General features: G+C 34.3%; 2 protein-coding genes across 7 annotated transcripts; one reads left to right on the forward strand and one right to left on the reverse strand.

The window, feature by feature from the left end:
• Positions 1–789: 789 nt before the first annotated feature.
• Positions 790–8,338, reverse strand: dgt1 (KAT8 regulatory NSL complex subunit dim gamma-tubulin 1). Of its 2 annotated transcripts, none has more exons than XM_023390467.2 (8): positions 7,704–8,338; positions 2,626–2,901; positions 2,341–2,522; positions 2,094–2,265; positions 1,858–2,021; positions 1,518–1,777; positions 1,290–1,430; positions 790–1,203 (listed from the first exon to the last, which is right to left on the reverse strand). In XM_023390467.2, exons 2-8 carry the CDS (start codon positions 2,892–2,894, stop codon positions 970–972), a joined length of 1,422 nt encoding a protein of 473 aa, XP_023246235.2. In that variant the 5' UTR covers positions 2,895–2,901; positions 7,704–8,338; the 3' UTR covers positions 790–969. The 2 variants fall into 2 exon arrangements, with proteins under 2 accessions (XP_023246235.2, XP_089449555.1); XM_089593429.1 differs by having other exon boundaries at positions 2,341–2,525; positions 7,704–8,334.
• On the forward strand, positions 4,778–23,566 carry LOC106644462 (uncharacterized). 5 transcript variants are annotated; one of them, XM_089593425.1, is made up of 10 exons: positions 4,778–5,414; positions 8,204–8,964; positions 9,893–10,106; positions 10,184–10,307; positions 10,388–10,433; positions 10,531–10,621; positions 10,697–10,897; positions 10,966–13,851; positions 17,422–17,515; positions 19,437–23,566. In XM_089593425.1, the coding sequence occupies exons 2-10, from the start codon at positions 8,819–8,821 to the stop codon at positions 19,439–19,441; spliced, it is 3,807 nt and encodes a 1,268-aa protein (XP_089449551.1). In that variant the 5' UTR covers positions 4,778–5,414; positions 8,204–8,818; the 3' UTR covers positions 19,442–23,566. The 5 variants fall into 5 exon arrangements, with proteins under 5 accessions (XP_089449551.1, XP_089449552.1, XP_089449550.1 ...); XM_089593426.1 differs by lacking the exon at positions 17,422–17,515; XM_089593424.1 differs by lacking the exon at positions 19,437–23,566 and having other exon boundaries at positions 4,778–5,171; positions 8,762–8,964; positions 17,422–18,086.
• Positions 23,567–23,621: the final 55 nt, after the last annotated feature.

Consider the following 23,621-nt stretch of genomic DNA (forward strand, 5'->3'; position numbering starts at 1 on the left):
GAATTTACCATGAGTCAAACTGATAAGAAGGAACGATGAGCATACTTATTAAGAAAATAGATGTAGTCTATATTTTAATACATTTTTTATGTTATTAATGCTACCAATTATTTGATCTAAAAAAAATTTTTTTTGAAGTCCGCTTCTTAGATACTTTAAAGTGATTTTACGTAACGTTCCTGTCGATCGTAATTTCTTACGTAGTTACATAGTACTAGTTTTTAATATTATATGAAAAAAATTGCTTTCGATCACCTTATAATTGATTTGTTCATCATTTAAATTGTGTTTTGAAATAGTGCTGTATGAGTGATTTTTGTAATATGGCGAACTACGAGTACGTTCGTAAGAAAACAGAAGTGATTGTACAAACGTTTATACATATTTTCTTTATACTTGTAAAATAATCGATCACAATTATTTTTCAATCAAACATATAATACAAACATCGTGTATTGTGTAAGGAAGTTTTGGAAGTAAAGCAATTACGAAGCGTTCTAACTGTTTACACATCTTGATTTCAATGATTTACAACCTAGGCTCCAAATTAAAACATGTGTTAATACGAATGATTACTTCTATACGGAAAAATAAAAAATCATTGTTAATGCGTACATTTTTTAAAAGAAAGTAACAAACATTCTTTTGTTTTTTTTTCTTTCTCGAAGTATGTAATTTAAGAACGTGAATTCATGTTTCACAAGATAATTTGTATTCTACAGAGTGCCAATAAATGTATTATGTACTCTAAATTAAGCAAAGGAGGTAGATGAATCATGAAACGATAAATTTGGTTGAAATGTTTTTTTATAAAATTACGTAACAGTATATTTACACTTATGATAAAATATACAAACCGACGTTTAATTTGATAAAATTATTAAAACTTTACAATGTTATATAAACAATATATTTTTTAATTTAAAGTAAGTCGAAATATTTACATTTAAGCAATCAGCAGATTATTTTTTACATTGATGAAAAATCATCTCTATCACTCATTTGAGCAGTTATGCTAAAAGCTGTGTCAGTACTGGCTTCACTATTTGCACTTTCATTGAAGTTTGATTTTTTGTGGACATCGTTCATTTCACGCATGATACCAGCCATATCATCATCAGGATCAATTTCTTGAGAATCTCCCATTGCATCAATATCCATATCTAAATTGCTTTTAGCTTGTTCTTTTGGCTCTTCTTTAAACTAATGAAGATAAATTATAGTTTGTTGATTATAATTAATAAATTGTATTAAATGAGGCATTATTTCTTCCTAGGTCTTTGTTTTACCTGTAGAGGTTCTAATTTGAATTCCGTAGGTAACCGAGAATGGAATACACAATTTGTATCAAAAATTACAGGCACAGGTTCATGGCATTCCATGTCAGCTTCCTTAGCTCCGCAGGCTTTAAATAGTACTTGATTTTGATCCTAAGATTAATCAACATTAGTTGATGCATGTGCAAAACTCGTTAAAACTTTCCGAAACTTTTAATAATATTTTAAACATTAAATTACCTTGAGAATGTGTTTTCGGCAATACTTTGAGGAAGGTAACGTTCTTTCTCCACATTTTACACCACCTTCTGTAAACACACATTTTTGTACACTGGGTGGTTTTTGTGCAGGACCTTCTGCAGATTGCGCCCGTCGTTCCAACGATTTTTTGTATAAAATAGCTTCAACACCACTACGCCTGTGGTAACTATTCAAAGCTTTTAATTTTTCGTAAATTTTCTTTTCTTTGGCTGTAGTCTTGGGCTGATCGTGAATACTACCTGCACAGAATAGTTAACGAGTTGTTATAAATATAATAAATCAAGTAAATACTGTTTGGACTATTGCAATGGATACTCACACAAAGTTTCTTTTTCTTTCTTCAAATTGTGCAAATATTTTCTTCTTTTTTCTCTCAAAGTATATTGTAACCTTTTAAACTGATCTATATACAGTGTCTGGAGCCTCATTAATTTTTCTCTAGCAATACAAACAACTTCTTCAGCTGTATACAATCCAGCATGCCTAATAAAAACACAACAATTTATTATTTAATAATTGAAATTATTATTTTCACCAAACAATGACTAAGCATACTTTAAAGGATCTTCTTCAGGTGAATTTAAGCTTTCCTTGTCACTGTCATCATCAAAGTAAGTTCCTTTCACAGTGTCGTTGACTAATGTGGGTTCAGTATCACTGTCAGATGAGCTGGCATAATCCAATATTTCGGATCCCTTTGCATTAACTCTATATGCATCGATTTCAGCTATAAATAAAAAGTTAGGGGATACATTTTTTTTTTTAAATAACAATAGATTGTTGAGAATAAAATATTACTTACTAAAGGGATTCAACACTTTGACTTTTTCTTCTTCTGATTCATCTTTTTTACTGTGAGCATCAACAGGTTTTACATAATGACTAAGGTTTAGCAAGAGAGTTTCTGGAGTCTCTGGTAACGAGTGCTTTGATATGGACTTTGCTCTAGCAATTTGAGCTTTTCTTGTATGCTCCAAACAGTACCTACTGGAAAAAAAAAAAAAAAAAAAAAAAAAAAAAAAAAAAAAATGAAAAAATTAGCATTATAATGGTCAGGTCTGACCATGTTAGACAATTCGATACTTACGAGATATCTCTGTTATCCAATTTTGCAGCCGCATTGTTACAAGGCCTCGTGTTGTTAGGTCCTATGGTGTATATATAGGAACATTGTTGAAACGGGGCCTTTTGGTCTTCTAAAATGTGTCTGGCACAGTAAGCGTAACCCTCCAAACATGGTTGGTAACACTCAAAAGACGTGTAAGAACAGTACTGATCCTTAGTTTGCTTAGGAAGAGTGTTCACGGCTGACGTGACAGTTGGGGCTGGCATGGTCGACTTAGGCACTCGAAACATATCCTATCTGAAAATAAATTCGATTTTTAAAGAATCACGCGCAAAAAAAACAGTCAAATTTTGTTCCGATGAAACGAAAATGAATTTGAAAATTGCCGCGCAAAAGGATCACGCAAGCTTCCTGTCAAAACAGCTGCTTCGACAGCTTAAAACACAACGAATGTGCTTCTAAACGTTTGGATATTCCCTTAAAAAATCGTAATTTCAATTGTCACCGACGAAACAGGAGATCAGACAGACTTTGTGAATAACAAAACAGTCGCTAATCTGACGAGCAAAGTCCACGAAGTAGTCAACAACAGGAAACACACGACGGTGGCCATTTTGCGCACGGCGCGTCGTTGTGTGGTGGTTGTGCGTCGCGGAATTAGAGAAAAATTAACACCCAAGAAAGAAAAAATCAGAGCTCGCGCGCGTACGTATAATTAAAAAGCCAAAATTTACCCACCAAAAAAAAAAAAAAAAAAAGAGAAAGAAACCAAAAAAATACAAGCAACAAATTCGAGTCAATATTCTCCCTCTGGGGTGTGCATATGCACGCGTGTGACTTGATAAAACGTATAGGAGCATTATATCACGCACAGCAGCAGCAGGGCATCAGAGCAAGGGAGTCGAGTAAGTCTGAGACAGGACAGAGTATCCTCGAGAGAGCTCTCGACGACGCCCGTCATCTCTGCGTAGCACACACACCTACCACCACCACCACCATACTTTCCCCGTGCCGTTGCTGCTGCTGCTTCTGCAACGACTGCAACAACTGCTGCTGCACGTAAGCGATGAGCAGTACAAAACCAAAACCTTAAAGATTTTACTAAAAAAAAAAAAAAAAAAAAAAAGAGCCAAGTAAATCTCCTTATGACGCAGTTTTTGTCACCTGGTGCACGCGCGCACTCACCTAACGCAGATGTGTGGCTCTTAGGAAAGAAAGGTTGCCCCCCCCCCTCCGCCGTTTCCCTCTTGCACTGGTTATTAGTATCAGTTCCTTGTTTTTTTTTATTCTCCACTTTGCCCTGATATTTATTAACCATCACGTAAAGGGCCGATAAAAAAATAAAAGGCACAAAATATACCTATATTTCATTTTTTGCTATCCCGTTGTGACGTGTTGTCTCGTCGGCTCTGATGTTCGCATTGGAGATTGGAGTATTTGGAGCGTGTGATGTCAGTTGCCATACATATAGACACGACACTCCATAGAGATATGATATACCTATTAGTTTCGCTTTCGCGATGTTATGGGTTATTATGGGTTATTGGACGTCTTGATGTGACAAAAAGGATAAAAGGGGACGACAGCACGACGAATTGTACGATGCAAACGACGTACGCTTTTTTTTTTTTTTTTTTTTTTTTATAAAATTGAGAAACGAGTTTATGACTTGATTCGAACAATCAACTCAAGTTATTATATAAGCAGACCACACAAATGATCGCAAATGCAATTAAAGTGAAAGTTGATTTCAAAGGAAGTTCGTATGAAAATTTACGTGTAAAATTACTAAGCATTTAAGAGAAAAAGGCAAGGTCGGGATATTGACCTTATCACCTTTTGAAAAAGAAGTTTTTGGGAGAAATCTAAAGAGAAAAGTTTTATTGTCGAGTGACTGGTAGAAAATAATTTAATATGAAGGATTGAACAAAGATTGAAACTATAAAAAGAAAGGTAATCTTAAAATATTTCTTTGAAATTAAAAATAAACGTTCGTTTAAAATTTGAAGGTTGGCGCGCAAAGTACGCAGGTGGCAGAGCCCCCTACCTCAGGAAAATAAAGAGAGAAGCTGAACTATACCTGTATACACCTATCAACATTCGACAACCGAACGTGCCTAATTACATTTTAAAGATCTCCTGGCCAATAATGTAGGGCCCAGTGTTCTAATTGACTTTCTTTGTTCTTTTTTTTACGTCATCACATTGCACACTGGAAAAACTGAGGGACAAAGAATCGATGCATAGACGTGGCCAGTGCCTACTAGTAATTCGCATACGACAGTAGTCACCTTTTCACATCAAGTGTTAGCGTGTTGTTCAAAGTACCGTTGTGCCGCACTGCCGCTATTTCGTTTGAAGTTATCTTTCAAGAGTAAAACTTCGTAGACTTGCATACCTATATATTAGTACAAGTATCGGATATAGGTATATAGTTGAGAAATTAGAAAGGGTCTACCTATACCTATAGGTACCGGAATACACTTATAGCACCGCGGCCATTTGCAGGATCAACCTTCGTGGTGCGCTTGCGTATACGTAACGCACTACAGAGAGCACAGGAACTGGTGAGAAAGTGCAAGGCATTTTTCAAAAGAAAATTTTACATTCATTTTAAACAATATATACTGTAATCAGAGAGACTATTTTTGTAACAAAAAATAAAGGAGAGTTCGATCGGCAGGTCCGTGCTGCTGCAACGAAAAAAGAAAACAGCACGGAAGACGTTTCCGTGTCCTAAATATATTGTGTGTGCTGAGGGAGAAAAATCACTCGAGGACGAGCCACGAAATCACTCTCTCGCGCACAAGGTTTTTGCCTTTCCCAAATGTCTATTTATTTACATCATTACTTTGTTGTTTTGTTTAGTTACTACATGAGTTTTTAATATTTTTGACCTACAAGTACATCATTCATATTCGCGTGGGTGAGCCTCGTGTCTCTGGCCCCAACTTCATATTGTTGGTTAGGTCGACACGTTGACGTGTTTGGAATATAATGACGCAACGTTTTGCAAGGTCACGAAATTGTTGGGCACTTATTTATTTTCGCATGTCAGTGATCGATCGAATTAGAGTACGTACGGATTAATTATCGTGCTTAAGGAGCATTTAGAACCCAAAAGGAAAGACAGTTGCATTGAGTTTCCTGCAAACCCTACTTGCTCTGTCTTTCTCTCTCTCTCTCTCGCAACAACGAAGCAAGATTCTTCTTTCTCGTATGAGACACTTCGGTGAAAATTTTCCATTTTTTCCTTCAGCATTCCCCATATTTTCTTTTTACATAGAAGAGGTGTACCTTTTTATAAAATTCTGATTGAAATTTATCTGTCCCAGCCTTGGGAGTATGACAAAGAACGAAGTTAACCTATATGTAGTAATGACTAAGCATAGTACGTCCGAAGATATTCAACGCAGCCATTTTGAACATCGTGAAAATTCACGTTGCCTCCAATTGTTATATTTTTTGTTTTAATAGAATTCATTGGATATTAAATTAAAAGTACTCGTGTTAACGAATGTTACATGTGACAAACCAATGCATCGGTCAAAGTAAAATTTTATCCCACAACATTAGACAAATCGATTTCAGTTTTTTATTTCTAACAATGGCATTCTCGATTGAAAAATCAATTTACATTTACCATTTCATTTTTAATAGTGACTAGGGATAATTAAATTGTGAACAAACTATATATTGTGCACGATAACAGCTGATTGTATCATGTATGTGGAATTTATGCACCAGTACATGAGGCTTGATCACTTGTGTGTACTATGCATAGTTTAATAATCATGGTTTGATGTTCCTAGTCACTTATATTAATGATTTTTAGCTTTGCATAAAAAATTACATGAAGTTTTGTGTTCAATCGTTTTAATATCTTATACCATCTGCTGCATTTATAATAAATTAACTTAAATAAGGATTTATATTCTTTCTTGTGTTTTATAGCAAAATTTTCATAGTAACTTGTTTAGTAAACTTTTCTTAAAATGTATAACATGCATAAACAGTCAGTGTATATGAAAAAATGATACTAAGTCATAGGATTATTGTATTTGATTGTTTCCTGCTGTCTTGAATGATATTAAACATACTTTTTCATTATTCGGTTGGTTTGTTACAAAATTTGTTAATGAAATATAAATAAAAATAATATTACTTTGTGAATAAAGCAGTCTTTCTTTTGTATATTTTATCATTAAATGTTTCATATAACTTATGCACAAAAAAAGCCTTATGCAACTTAGAAAATCTAAAAATTAGAAGGGTAGAAATTAATAACTGTATTTTACTATATTTAAACATTAAACTATAAAACGTTGTTTATTACTGATTGCTCAAACTTTCTACAAATTTATTTTTTTTTAACTCGAATAATTCAAATTAGAAACTAAATTACATCCAGCTCTTTTAAAGATACATGTAAGAAAATTGTATGAATAGAAATAATAAGTTACCATTGACTTTTTCAAAAATAAATTGAAAAATCGTCTGTTTCCTTACATATTTCATAAAATTTATGTTTTTCACTACAACAAATTTAAAATTCTTTATTTTGAAAGTTAAAATGTACTTAAATGTATAAGTCAAATGTTGTAAATTTTTTTAGCCTACTAAATGAAAAAGTTTTAATACTTTTTGATGCAGAATTTAATGAAAAAACGTTATGACGGAAAATGAAACTTCAACAAGTTAGACCATTTCCCATATTTGACTGCTATGATCTTTATCATTCTCCCGTACTGAAAATGTGGTATATTTTTCAAGCAATAAGTAAACTAGTTATTTAAAACAGAGTGAATAATTTCACCAAGTATATCAAATCTACAAAACATAAAGAAGCCTACGTAATAATGATAAAAAGTATGTAAAAATATTTTCAACACGGGATTAAGAAAATATTCAAACACATACATATTTTTTTGAAATAACACATGAACTAAAGTTATTAACTAATAGACCCAGCATTTTGACATTTAGTTTTGTGTTATCCAGTTTTCAATCCATTATAATTGTTTTTAATTACGGTCATCAAAAAAATAAAGCGAAACTTTGTATGGCAAATATTTAGAGTACGTTATTAACGGACGTACCTTTAATTAATTCGTTTCCACAAACTTGTACCATTCGATGAATCGATAAATCTCGAAGCTTTCTCTTCAGTATCGAACTTGGATTCGACCCGCCTGGCAGTGAAGTGCCGTCGGAGAAAAAAAAATTTTTTTTCAAAACTACTTAAATATTCAATCGTAATTCCATCACTCGATAACTAATTGTTCCATACCGTGGAATATTGTACTCCGACCGACGCGTATTAATTACGCCGCGGTGGCGGAGGCGACGCAAACTCTTTCGATTCGACCGCTGCTCTCTCTCCGCACTCCCCCCGTATAATAGTTTCTCTCACTCGGCACGGTTTTTCTTTCTCTCTCTTCCACAGATGACAAATACACGTAGTCTACCCCACTTCAGGGTGTTAGCCTATATATATATACAACGTTACTGTCCTCGTCGCACTTGCGTTATTGTTCCATACCGTGGAATATTGTACTCCGACCGACGTGTATTAATTACACCTAACCTTATTTTGCAGGAGGAGCAGAGAAGCACGGAGCTCATTCTGCAGCGACTAACTTGCGAGACTAACATTCCTCTCCGACATCCAGCGCTAAACTGAAGGGCCTCTCCGCGTCCGCCGCACTTGTGTTGTATACACATACACATCCACAAAGTGTCGCGGAGCTGATCGACCCTCGCTCGTGAGGGTGAGTGCGTGTGCGTGACGGTGTGACACGTGCTTGCCAAAGTTAGTCTCGCAAGTTAGTCGCTGCAGAATGAGCTCCGTGCTTCTCTGCTCCTCCTGCAAAATAAGGTTAGGTGTAATTAATACGCGTCGGTCGGAGTACAATATTCCACGGTATGGAACAATAACGCAAGTGCGACGAGGACAGTAACGGTGTATATATATATAGGCTAACACCCTGAAGTGGGGTAGACTACGTGTATTTGTCATCTGTGGAAGAGAGAGAAAGAAAAACCGTGCCGAGTGAGAGAAACTATTATACGGGGGGAGTGCGGAGAGAGAGCAGCGGTCGAATCGAAAGAGTTTGCGCCGCCTCCACCACCGTCACGGCCCTACCACTACTTGTAGACTTGGCGCCGCTGTCGTCCTCCAGTTAACCGGAGTGTTGGTCGTCCGTGCACTTCAATGGCTCTGGACGAAAAATGGCACTTCACAAAAGAACAATTGGCAAATTCTCCCAGCAGAAAATGCGGCATCGACGCCGATAAGGAGCTGAGTTATCGGCAGCAAGCCGCCAATTTGATACAAGATATGGGCCAGCGTCTCATGGTGTAAGTACACATTATTCACATTATTGTTGTTCTTTATATACAGGATCATTCCTCGCATTCTCTACACCTCCACCTCCCCACCCCCCTCCTCTTTTTATTTTTCTTCCACACTCTATTCTGACGAGCATTTTCCCATCGCGAATCTTGAGCAAATTTTCAATCATGGTCCTTGTGCACGTATTTTCATCTTTGGTTGTAATCGAATACATCAAACTACAATTCCCACGGGCATATTGTGGGCACGTTACACCACCAAATAACTACTTTCTCACGGTTCGCACACACACATACACACGGGCGTGCCAGTTGGTTGGAAAGGCCGAGGTCATGCTTCTTTTTCTCTTTCTTCGAGGAGAAAGTTTTAAGCATGGTTCATCCGATTTTACACCAAGAGAAGGCTTTTTGGAAAAAAGATTTTCGAAAAGCCTAGTTTTCGAGAGCTCCTACGTAACCTAGCTAATCGTGCACACCTGAGTACTCGAGTAATGAAACAGGACGTCTCGAGTCTCAGCGTTCAAAGATTTCTCAATATTTTTGAATCGCGAAAAATCCCAAGAAATTCGTCAGTGCCTCCTATTGTATGCTCCGAAAATTAACATTTAATATCAATACTCATTTTGATCGTGAATGTGCTAATTGGGATTCTCAGCCTCCAGGATAGACACTTTACTTTTTAAAGACTTACCTTTTTGAACCAAGTTTAGACGATTATATAAAGATTCTAACAGAAAATGTTGATAAATATGTTTGTAGTTCACATTGGCTCAGTTCTATGTTTCAAGCACATACATTGATATGTTTGTTATAATGGTCTTTGTAAATCCCTAAAATCTCATGACATTTAAAATCGAGCACTCTTATAAACTCTTAATCCTGTGAAAGTTACATTTCTTTTTTTTTTTTTCAATATAAAAATTATTGTTTATAGGACGCAATTATGCATCAACACAGCAATCGTGTATATGCATCGCTTTTATGTGTTTCACTCGTTGACACACTTCCACAGAAATTCTATGGCATCTGCAGCTCTTTTTCTTGCTGCAAAGGTCGAAGAACAGCCCAGAAAACTGGAGCATGTTATCAGAACAGCATATATGTGCCTTCACAAAGATGCACAACAACCAATCGACACCAAGTCAGAGGTAAGATTTGACTGAAGGGTGTGGCATGAGTGTATATTTCATTACTAAAACATGAAATGGGCATTTTTTGCTTTCAGCAATATCATGATTTAGCTCAAGAGTTAGTATTTAATGAAAATGCGTTGTTGCAAACCTTGGGGTTTGATGTGGCTATAGATCATCCCCACACACATGTGGTTAGGTGCTGTCACTTAGTCAAAGGTAACTTAACTTTCCAGGCTTTTTATTGTATCTTACGCAATTAAATCAAGGCGTAAATACATTTTTACAATTGTTTACAGCTAGCAAAGACTTAGCACAAACATCGTATTTCATGGCTTCAAATAGGTTAGTATTTCTTTCAAAACTTTTTTGCTAAAATTTAATTTTTCTAAGTATTATTCTTGTAACACATAAAATTCATAATAAAATATTTCGTTTTCAGTTTGCATCTGACAACTATGTGCCTCCAGTACAAACCTACCATAGTTGCATGCTTTTGTATTCATTTAGCTTGCAAATGGTCCAACTGGGAGGTATGTACCAACATTAAAATAATTGGAAAAAGATGGAGTGTTATAAGCGTTGTATTACTCATATGGTTATTTTAGATTCCTCAGAGTAATGAAGGGAAAGACTGGTTCTGGTATGTTGACAAGTCTGTCACGTCGGAACTATTAGGTCAACTTACTGGAGAATTTTTACATATCTTCGATAAATGCCCTTCCAGACTTAAGCGAAAAATTCGCAGTATTAACGCTAGCCAAAGTCCCAATCTCATACCATCATCGACGCTAACGAAATCTCCATTTGTATGTACACTTATAACTCATGAATACCGCGATAATATCAGTTGTAATAACTGCATTAAAAATTTTAGGATATTGAGCCACGAAAAGTGCAGTCACCAGCGAACGCTGATGCTAATCTCATCTTTCAATCAAATCGTTCTCATTCAGATCGGTCTGAAATAGATGGCAGCAAAAAGTCTACTACCTCCCATTCCAGTCGCACTGTGGATTACAAAGAATACCGTGAAAAGAAAGAGCGTGAAAGGCTAGAACGAGAAAAAGCGGCAGCCATCACTTTGACAAGCTCACTGAGTGCTGACCCTGGTAAACACCACTCGCACCACCACAAGCAGAACTCTTCTTCCAGCCTAACTGTTCCAGGCAAACATTCAAGCTCTTCATCCTCGAATGCTGTAAAGCAAGTGACTCACCATAATCACCATCATAACTCTCGGCAGGATGTAAAGTCCTCCTCTCAGATGATCCAGAGGCATTCCTCGAACAGTAGTAATAGCAGTAGTGGTGGTAGTGGCACTCGGGATCCAAACCGTGACAGACAAAAAGGGACCAGGGAGCGCGATCATCATTTGTCGAATAGTGGCTACTATTCATCCAATGTTTCTTTAGAAAATCTAGAATCTGGTATACAAGACACGCAGACCGCCCATCCACCAGAGAAGCTGAATAATTCTTTGCACAAGCAGCATAGTAATGATTCAAGGCATCCCAAACAACATCAAAAAGAAGTAAAGCCACTTTCTAAGTTTTCGGACCCATCTGCTTTAAAAACAACAAGAAAAGACCCTAATGAGCAGCGAGCCGAAGAAGTGCGAAAAATGATTGTGCCACCAACAAAACCAAGACCCGGGATCATGAAGGAAGAGTATGCCGCATTGATGCTAAAACAATCTCATCATCCGTCCAAATATCACCAACCGGAAAAGCCGACACCCAGTATCAGTGCTTCGCAGGCTTCTTTGCCGTCTCTTGGCTCGGAGTCCAAAATGTTAAATGTTGGTCAGACCGCCTTTACCACGGAGAAGTCTCCCAACGCTCCTGTCTCGGCGGCACAAATTTCACAGAAATCCTTATCTGTTTTCAAAAGTAATCAGGCGAAAAACGGTAACTTGGGCATTTCCGCGACGTCCTCGTTTAGTTTAGTGAATAATTTTGACGAGCCAAAAATAGAGAAAAAGCCACGTGAGGAAAATACAATTCCGTCGAATCTGATTGTTAACAAACATCGTTCCCTATTTAGCCCGGAAAAAACACCAACACCACCACCAATAGCTAAAGAATCTCACTCACAAAGGATAAAGCCAAAATTAAAGACATCACCGGTTGTGCCAAAACAGGAAAACAGTTTATCATTTACGTCTTCGTCGTCTAACGTGGATTCAATAAAACAAAATTTGTCAAACAATTCAGTCCCTGTATCCTCGCAAAAGCAGCACCGACTTAATTCCGAATTGAACAGTAATCTTGATCACGACTCTAAGCAGCAGCTGCAAGAAAATCACTCGCGAAAACACAACTTTGGTCCGTCGGATAATACAGGATTGAGTATTAACCGCGTACCAGAATTTGCACAACCCACAAAAGATAGTCTGTTGAACAAGAGTTTGGTCGCAACTGCACTTGTAGATGTAAAAACGCCTCTTGAGCTCGTCAAGTCCATTGACAACATGGATCCTACGATAGTTGCCAATCAGCGATTAAAGCCACAACCGCCACAGCCTCAGCAGAATCAGAATCTAACAAACGGGCTACACTCTAGTCTAGAGAATCAATTCTCGCTTATGGATCCGTCAAGCTTCCTCATAAAACCAGATCCGCCAGAAGAACTACTCAGCAATGAGATGTCAGACTTTTCCTTCGTTAATACTATTGGTTCCAACGACAAGATGTCGATATCTTTCTGTTCTGGCTTAGGAAATATAGAGTCCAACCTAAAGCAGGAACCTAGTGTTAAACAGGAGCCTGCCCGTAAACAGGATAGCTTCTCGCCACTCAAGTCGGCACAGAGTATTAGTGCCCTTTTGCAGGAGCCTATGACGTCAATGCCTTCACTGCTGAAAAATTACGAGCAACAGCAGCCTCAAATCGTCGAGGAGCCTGTTCTGCCTTCCACCGTTGACATGAGCGAACTCGTAGCTCCAATTCAATGTACGGTCGATATTCCCGTGATAACAACATCGGTACCGATGCCAGCTGCAACTGCAACGGTGGTCTCCTCAGTGGCAATTGTCGAGGAAAAGAAACCTGAACACCACAGCAAGAGCGAAAAGAAAAAGAAAGAAAAGAAACACAAGCACAAAGACAAGGACAAGTCAAAGGAGAAGCACAAGCACAAGCATAAAGACAAAGTCAGGGAGAAGCACCGTCGCGAGAGAAGTGATAGAGAAAAAGACAGTAAGACTGATGAGGGTAGCAGCACTGGCGGTAATAGCACGGCACTCGGTGCTGTGCCCATAAAAATTACTATACCTAAGGATAAGCTAAACCTCAGTGCCGACTCTATCGGTACGTCCACTCCAAGCACGCCCAGCACCGGGTTAATAATTAAAATCCCCAAGGAGCGACTTAAAGGCACCGAGGTACCGGTTCAGCAACTGCAGTTGCAGCAGTCTCAGTTACAGCAACAGCAGCATCGTCAGCTACCTCAGCTGAGCACCCCTCAACCGCAGGCACCGCTTAAAATTAAAATTCGCACCGACACACTGGCCAGGAGCGCGACCGGCGAGCTGCAGGCAGCGGCCGGCCAGGTGCAGCAGACAGAAGGTGTAAGCAGGAAGCGCGAGCGCAGCGACCCGATGGACAACTCGCTAGCCCAGGCCCCGCCAAACAAAAAGTTGTACCAGCAGCAGCAACAGCAACAGCAGCAGCAACAACAACAACAACAACAACAACAACAACAACAACAACGGCAAAACGGCCGGCACAGCACGTACAACATGCCGGGAACAAACAATAAGGTACGTGGAGCCGGACGAGGGGTGGGTGGACCACCCCGGCCGACCCCCTATCCGTATCCACCGCAGTACGGGGTAGCCCAACACAACATGCTCGGCGAGCTTGGCTACCGTAGCTTCCAGCAGCAACGCCAGTCACCACCGCCAGCCTTTATTCGCCACCCTCGTCCTCTTCTTCCGTCTCATCATCCTTACTTTACCGCCGCCGCCGCTGCTACCGGCAATTACCCACCCGGAATTGTCCAGCAAGGACCTCCAGTTTTTGCTCCAGTTGGGTACTCACCTTACGATAGCACCATATATCATTACCAGTACCAGCAACAGCAGCAGTACGCTATTGCCATGCACCCGACGGCTGGCTTGATAATGACGCCAGACGGGCAGATAGATACAAGCGTACCGCCGCCGTCGTTGGCTGGAAAGCAGCAGCAACAGGGCCAGGCTCCAGGACAAACTAGAGACAAGTTTGCCCAGGAGTCCAACCAGCTGCCTCCTCTTCCTGATGGCCCACCTCCTAGATCCTCACCTCCGCCTCCTCCGCCACCCGAGTAAACCTGAGTAAACCAACTGATAATTTTGATATTCATGTCATGCACCTATTTGTTGTTGAACAACTTTTAGAAACATTTATATACGCCTATACCTATGTCTACACTTTTTTTGTATGAAGTTGAAGTCCAACACTTATTCATTCTTATTTTCTTTTGTCCTATATTGAGAAGCTTGGACTTGATAATGTTTTTAATACTTACATGACTTCATTTTGAATATAATTAACTTGTTACATCAACTAATACTCACTAAAATCAAATTTTAAAGTCATAACACTTATTAAGTTAAAGCTTCTAAATGAAATCTTTCGTTAGTAAGGAGCAGCCAATGTAGCCATTTTCTTTTAGACGTAGTTGTAATACTGTGTGAAATTTTTTCTACTTCTTTAGTCGAAACTTTTCTTTTTCCCACAACTTCACGAGCATTTACTCTAAAACGCTGTGGAAAATCCGCGTGTATTCTTTGTTGTTCGCCTTTTTTGTGCCTGCAAATGTCTTGTTTATTATCATTATAAGTAGTGCACGGTAGCTTGAAATCTTGAAAAATTAATTTTTTTTACAAATGTAGATAAATATCTTAACGCACCGTGTATCAAAAGTTTCTATAAAACTTCTCTGATACATTTATTACATATGCATTAAATGAATAAACTAAAGTAAAATATAGATTAAAACAAAAAAAGAAAAAAAATACGAAAAAAGCTCGATAAACTACTTAAATAGAAAAAAAAGTCATATTTAGGTATTTTGTTAGTGCATCAATACAAAACCTGTACATATAGATAAGAAAAAAAGAGACATAAGTCTAGTTAATGAATTGCCGAATGATATTTAGTAACCGAGTCAGACAATTAGCTTTAAAAAATAATTAAAGCATAGTTATTGCTAATTGTTTTACTGTTATTCGTTATAAATCAGGATGATACTGCCTCTTAAAAGAGTTAATCAAGCTTAATAGAGAGTTTTATACTGTTTTCTCGGTTAACAAAGAGATGATCTTATCCTTTGAACGCGAAAGTCGAAATACGCAAAATATTATAAAGTTATCGCCAACTAACGTAGCATACATATTAATTGTTTTTTACCGCACATGTGCAATCAATTAAATTATTGGTTTTATGGTAGATCAATTTTTGTTAAGTTTACTGTTGATGGATCAAATTCCAATAAATAATCATTAATAGTTTCTTGAGTGAAACATTACATGTACAGTCAACATTTTTTTATATCATCGTCATAGACGATTTGTATGTTACCGATCTTACTCATATACTTATAGTATTAGAAGAGAAAGAGATATTTTTTATATGCAATATATTTACTAGACGACAGGAAAGAAATTAAAAAAAAAAAAATGCAATAGTTGAATTCTTCGCATTATTACTTTCAATGTTTTTTAATGGTTTTATTTAAGACGTGTTTGAGTATTGGGATTATCGCATAACCACTTTATTGATGTTATACCTACATACGTTGCTTTCTTGTAGATCTATTCCAGATCAGATACAAGATGTTTAATTCTATACAATTTTATTAACGATGTGTACGTAATGACTAATTTGAATTTGCTGCTACAACAAAAGATATTTTTATTTAACATTAGGCTAGTTGAATGATATCTATTAGTCTTATGACTTTTATTTATTGACTGTGATTTCAGCTACTATAGATCTATGTAATATATACATTAGTATATATCTTAACTCAGTGAGGACTTAAAAGAATTTTTTTTTATTTTCCAAATGAAAAAAAGACAATATTTGTAAAAGACTCCATAGAATTTCCATGTATGAGTCTCGTATGCTAGAATGCGTGTGTATATTTTTCAAGTGTGCCGAAATAATGTCGAGTGTAAAATCGGTTGTGGTTTTTTGGTTTGAGAAATGACAATAACAAAAATCTAAACTAAAAAAAAAAGTAAAAAAAAAAAAAAAAAAAAAAAAAAAAAAAAAAAAAAAAAGTGAAGAAATTTGCACATAAATAAGTCAGTTATGTTTTTACTTTGAAAATACCCAATGATGATAAAAATAATCTACATATTCATACGTATCTATAAAAGTAAAACGGACTTTTACTTAATTAAAAAAAAAAGTGATAATAATATTAACAAATGTGTAAAAAAAAAAAAAAAAAAAAAAAATTACAAATTATAATTTGTTTACATTACTTTATAGATAACTTTAGAAAAAAGGTAAGTCGAGTTTTAGAATAACTTGACTAAAAAATGATTAAATTAATAAATATTAAAAAACAAAATAAAACTGTCTATAACGCCATTTACTTAATAATAGTTGCCTGCTAGTTTATTTCTCTCTGTAAGTGGTATTTGAGTTTTACACAAGGTTTATTTGGAACAAAAAAATTGATTTTCTTCAAGATTTTAAGATATCGTTTTCTTGAAATCTTCAACTACACTGCCGTAGATTCTACATGTTATACAAGTATCTCACGTTGTTTGTGCATACCTACACTTACTTTTACTTTTCTTTTACTTTTGCTCGTCAAAAACGTAGAAAGTCTCTTCGACTTGTTTTCCTTTGTAAACATTACTCCTTTTGCACGTTACTGTATTGTTTATTGATGTTCACTAAAATTTATTATTCATAAAATCCTTTACCGAATGAGTAGTACACTTACATAAATATGATATTCATGCATAATTCAATTGTGGATATATTAAAGTACTTCTTGCAAGAATAAATACTACAATTCCGATGTCATCATCACGATAAAAGAATAAATACCAATTCACGTGAAAACTGTACTCACTTGATAATGGATTTTATTCTCATGGTACTTCCTTTTTTTTTCTTATTAAACTTTATCTGTTCATTCAACTTCTCTAAAGGTAAACAAAATTAAAGTTACGATTCGGGAAAGGTAAGAAAGGTTGAGACAAAAATCCCTAGCCATGTGGCTCTCATTATCTCTCCCCGATCTTTCTTTTCTCGAATCCGCGACGTCAAAGTTCTTAGAGAAAAAAGATGGCTTCTTAATCGAGTTTTTTGTTTCTTTGTTCAAGCGGGAGCGAATTAACGAAGTCGTCGATGTTAAAACGTCGAATTCGGGCAAAATCGTCGAGGGACACCCGAAGAAATTAGTACCCATGAGCTATGGTTCGTTGCCGAACTTTCATTTGTGAAAGGATTTTCCAAAGTAAAAAAAAAACTTAAAAAATAGTTTAAAGTAATTAGCTAGCTCCGAAACTTATCATTTACTTTTTGATCGAGACACTTACGTGATATCAAAGGATAAGAGAAAAAAACTTTGTAAATAGATTTTTTTCATTGGAGATACACTTAATTTGCTGTGTAAATTTTCTCCAAAAACTTTGTTTACTGTACATAAAGAAATAATTTTACTTATGAAAATTGTACGATAACACAACAGTAAATAACGCGGTCAAAATGTCCAAGTAATTGACTGATATTTTTATAATTAGCTAGGGGGTACATGATAAAGAAGTGCAATTAAATTTTTGATTTTCTATGGTTTTAGTTAAGAAAGTTTCACTTGTTTGTAAAACCACCAGCCGTAAAATCATTAAAATTAGATCATATTTTTTTTAGGTATAATAATTTTTTTAGAAATATCTTTCAAATCCATTAAAAATAGAAGAAAAAATAATTTTAAAAAAAGAAATAAAATATTGAAATATTGACACTTAAAAAAAGTATTTAAAAAAAAAAAAAAAAAAAAAAAAAAAAAAAAAAAAAAAAAAAAAAAAAAAAATTCCTTCAGTTATTGTTAATATAAGTGTACTTATCACTGTGATACTTGTAAATAATTTTTCTATTTTTTTATATCTATTTATAGCTGTTTACTTCGTGACAATACCGACATTAACTAAAACGAAAAATCAATACTGTAAACATCAATTGAACAATACAATATTTTACTCAGACCATCTTCAAACGCATGTTATTTTCATAATTTTTTATTCATGTAGTACTTTATTTGTTAATAAATAATAAAATTAATTTTGTTATAAGAGTTTTTGTATTCATTTAGGCTTAAATTCTACAACTTAATATTACATAGTTCAAATTAATTTCTACATGTATCAGTCAATTACTGATGCATTAACTTCATTAAGTGTTGATTTGTGTAAATTTTAAAGTCGTTCGGTGCCAAACAAAGTAACGTTCATCTTGTATCTTAGGAAAGTAAACTAGACTTTATACGCACGAAAATTCGTCATTTTTACTGAAGTTTTAGAGTTGACAGATAATTGAGTAATGGTGACAAAAAAATATCGTTCAACTGAGTAACTTGTTATGGCTGTTTTTCTTTAGTGCCTCACGTATATACTCATTACTTTCATGTGATTTTGATATTAATATCTTAAAACATTCAAAGATATTTTCCTTTGATGATCCTTACTTTTCAAATGTGTCCTCATTCAAATGAAAACATCAAGGGCTTCTTTTTTCACATTTGATTTGTCTCTTACTTTTAAGTCCCAGTCCTTCATCAGTATTCGTAGTTGATTCTGTGTTGTGGCAATTACTCTGATGTTCGTCATTGTTATTTCTTCATAATTATTCATATATATTTACTTTGGGATGAATCGATGGACGCAATTTTAATAATAAAAATTTAGAAGTTTGAATTATTAAACTTTAAATCAATTTTGCATAAATTAAGATGCATAAAAATATTTATTTTTTATTAAAATAAGTTGATTCATCTCGTACTATAATAATTTCAAATAATGTGATGCGTAAAGTCTTTCTTTATAATAATTCATCAATTCTACTAAAGTCAGATTAATTCATAAAAAAATAGACTTTACTATTTACTGGATTATTAAATAACTTTGCATGCATATAAAATATCAGAGATAGGCTAAGCTCCAGAAATAAGTTTATTCAAATTAAGGCATACTTATTTTAGTATTAATAAAGTTTGTTGATTTTATTCGTTGCGTTTGCTTATCTCTGATAGTAATTAGTGAAATTAAAAAAGTAGTATATAAATAAAAAAAAAATAAATAAAAATAAAACAGGGGATTTAAATGGGATAATGTCTTTTTAGGGTGATCGTATGACGTACACGTGAAACGGGACGTCCCATTGTCAACGACAAACAGAGAAAAAATCGAAAATATAGAGACTCACTGAAGACGTAACGTTTCCGTAGTGTTTTTTGTAAAATCCTAAGTAGCAAAAAAAATTTAGGAAAAGTAGACAAAAAGTCCGAGTTCATCATTCAGGTGCATACATCTGCAGTTGGACACAAAGCAGATCCGCACTAGTGATAAAAATAAAATGTTAAAAATTTAAAACAAAAAGCCCCTCTTCCACGAACACGCGGTACACACAGGCTCACGTGTTGTGTTACGTCTCTCCTACCACAGAGCTGCCGCTCATTCGCTTTATTATTACTAAATGTTACGTAGGAGTTGACGATTATTAGTGATGATGACGATGGTTCATCGGTGTAAGGAGGAAAGTGAAAAAGAGAAAGAGAGAGAGAGAAACAGGACACGATTAGTAATAACGATAAAACAAAGGCGCTTATGATAAAATAACGAAACACAAAAGTAACGATGTGTAAATACAATTATATTTTGAGGGCGCATACTTTAAAACGTCTTCTAGAATTATGAAATATACGAGAGGTGTGTCAGAGAGAGAGAGAGAGAGAGTGAGTGAGTGAGAGAATGAGAGTGTGGAAGCGAGTTTTGCCTTACGTTGATAAATACACAATAAAACGTAGCAGCACTATTTTCGACACGAGAAAAGTGAGATGCTCGCATGTTGTGCAATTTCAATAAAAAAAAAAAAAAAAATATAAAAAACAATGATGGCAATTCATAAGAGAGGCACAAGCGAAATAAAGAAAAAAAGCAAATACTTATAAGCTTGTAACAAGTTTTACATGCAAATTGTGAACATTTTTTTTTCTTTCGATATATTTCCTAAGTTTTCCCGCGTATTCATTTTGTTGTTAGGATTCTTGCAGATAATCACGACGAGATATGTTAGAGTTGGAATTATTACAGGAAAATTTTGTTGATTAAAAGTATAGATATAATTGTTTGACTGTCAAAACTTTTTGGTCGACGCTATTTATTTTCAAATGATTGTTTTTTTTTTTTTTTGTTTAATCATATTGCTAATTTTTTTTTTCCTTTTTTCGAGGCGTGTGTAACAGCCGCATACGTAAACGTACGTATTATTCGGATGTATAATACAATAGTTTTCTTATTCTTATAATTTTCTGTAATTCTTTAAATGAGTAAGCTGATTAGTTCAGAAAACAATCGTTTCGTATGAGATTGTGGCTTAAAAATAAGCTTTCGCGTAAATTATTGTGCCGTCTTCGTTAATTAAAATTCTAAGGACTGCATATGAATATTATTTTTATTTTTTCTGTGAATATACATAGACTTGTTTGTTTGTATGAGTATAACTTGTATGCGTATCGGCGATTGTCATTTACCTACTGTATAATATATAAGAACTGATTACTATAATATACAAAAATATACTCGATATTGGCAGCAAGTGAAAGAAAATTTTAAAGAGTGTACGCAACAGCACTTTTCTTTCGTCGTTGCTGGAAGCTGCAAGAATTATTAATTATAGATATAACTTCTCTGACTGAGACTGCAAATGACTATCACAAACACTTAATAAAAACTATTACCCTATTAGATTTAAAATTAAGTAAAAATTATCGTTTTTAATTACCAAGATAATTTTTTTTTTTTTTTTTTTTGTTAACGCAATTAAAATGTGAAATACTATTTTTTATTATTAACGCGTAATTGTATTGAATTTTTGGTAAATAGACTTCCTAGTATAAAAAAATTTCTTTTTTTCTGAAGATAGCAAAAGTTTATTATAACTATTTAATTTCCAATAGATAAAGGCAAATAAATTTTTTGCTATTTTGATCATGCTGGTAGATACCATAACTTTTTAATTTAAACAATCTACCAGTGTTATAGTAATAAATCTAGTGAAGGTAGATAAAAAAAGTTTGTTTGGCAAAAAGGCCGCTTTTTCTTGCTTAAGGAGACGACCGAATTGTTATATTTATAAGTATAATGATACAGAAAATATGAAATACATGTACTGTACACAAAAACTTGCATGAACGTATATGATTCTCATATCGAAAAGTTAATACGAGAAATACCATTTCGAGTATAACAAAATATAGGCTGTAAAATAGAACCAACTACTGTATTGTGATTAAAATAGATTTTTTTCATCAATGACAGCAAGTAACTATATATATATATACATATAAATATTTTAACCTGTAAATACACAACTTATTAGTAAGAAAAGGAATACATCTTTGAAAAAAAAAAAAAAAAAAAGAAAATCAATATAACTAACACCACATAATTTTTTATCAAAATATATAAATTAACTGAAAATTTGTGCGTATGAGAAGTTCAATAAAGAAAATGTAAAAAAAAGATACGTTAACTACTAAATAATAAAAATAATACTTTTTAATTTGTTGTAAGATAACAAAAACAAATATAAATAAATAAAAAATAAAAAAAAAGACAAGTGTAATAGCAATTAGTCGTGAAAAATTTTTAGACAACTACAAGTTAAAATAAGTGAAAATAGAAAACTTAATGTGAAGAGGCGATGACTTTTTATTTTTGCGAATCTCGACCTTAAAAGAGAGAAAAAAAGTGTAGCTTCGTTTTCCTTTGGAAATTACGGAAACCGTGTATGAATATATAATTAATAGATGGAAGTGAACAAGTAAAAAAAAGGTTTTGTCATTAAATAAAAATTCGTAACGATTATAATTAAATAACGAAAAAAAAATAATAATAACAAGTGAAAACAATAAGATAATACAAATTTCAGAGAACCGATTTCTTAATTTTTACTCTGATTCTCAATGTTGCGTTCGTGATATATATTTTCGTAAAGTGAGAAAAAAAAGAGAGAAAATAAACGATAAAAAACAAATTCAGAGGCGGAGAAAAAAGTGTTTAGGAGAAATCGAGTAAAATCTTGTTGAGTGTTCATTTTATTAAAATATACGTGATAATATCTGATGCCGAAATAATCGTTTTAGACAATTTATAAAATACGCCAGTTGGTAACCAATACACCACTAGGTCGAAAACAACTTTTATTTATAAATTTGAGTTAATTTTTAATGTTTTATTTCGGTCCATATATTTTTTAATTTTAAAAAACATATAGCTACAAGCTACTATGCTTATTTTAGTTAATTCTTTGTTCAATCACTTTTTTAAATAAATATGTATTTATGTAGGGAACAATACTTGTAAGTGGGCAAACATTGTGAAAAGGCGAGTGTTGCGCAATATCATTGACAAACTGCGCAGCTACAGTGGCCATTGAATTGCGTTTGAAAGATTTTCAAGATACTTTGGCAGCCTGACGTCAACTCGTAATTGAATGAGTGATAAAGAAAAGCGACGTTGTCAAATTTTGTAAAAAATACAAAAAAAAAAAAAAAAAAATTAACATACAAACGAAAAAAAAAAAAAAAAAAAAAAATGTAATTCAATTGCTATTCGTGCGCAATTTTTCAACTTGTTAATGGACCGTCGACGGACATTTCACCGAATATATTTTTTTTTGTTTTATGGTTGAATGATGACCTATACTTCGAATGTATACGTAATCGAATGTATATTGTCTTTATTGTACGCATATATTTTTATTATAACGCGTTGGCGAGCATTTAATAGACTAATACGTTTTGATTTGAAGTAGTTTGAAGTGAATGATATTCGACGATGGTCCTTAACAGAAGTGCGCCTTTGATAAAAAAAAAAAAAAAAAAAAAAAAAAAACTGCGTTCAACAATGCGTTTTTTCGTGATATACATTGCTACAAATAGAAGAAATAATAATAATAGAAAAGAAAGGAGTTTTCTGTGGCCGATTTCAAGGCCGATGATGTATGTATATGTACCGCACACAAGTGTTCGAGCGACGAGGAAAATTGGGCCTGCGTCTGTAAAATGTAAATATTATACAAAACAAATAAAAATGAAAGATGAAGAATGGATGAAAAAATTGATAAATTATGATAAAAAGTGTCACAAATGCTTTTGTGAAGAAATGTTTTTGTTCCTTATTTATCATGCCGCTAGGTATATCTGTACCATTATGTACCTGTAAATATCAATAAATCAATGACATACTCTATAGATAATTATTTTAACACCAACCATCCCTGCAATCGACAATTAATTTCATTG

The sequence above is a fragment of the Copidosoma floridanum genome, unplaced genomic scaffold, assembly GCF_036245765.1.
Source record: "Copidosoma floridanum isolate Cflo_tuat_1 unplaced genomic scaffold, Cflo_Japanese_pri ptg000019l, whole genome shotgun sequence".
Classification (NCBI taxonomy): domain Eukaryota; kingdom Metazoa; phylum Arthropoda; class Insecta; order Hymenoptera; family Encyrtidae; genus Copidosoma; species Copidosoma floridanum.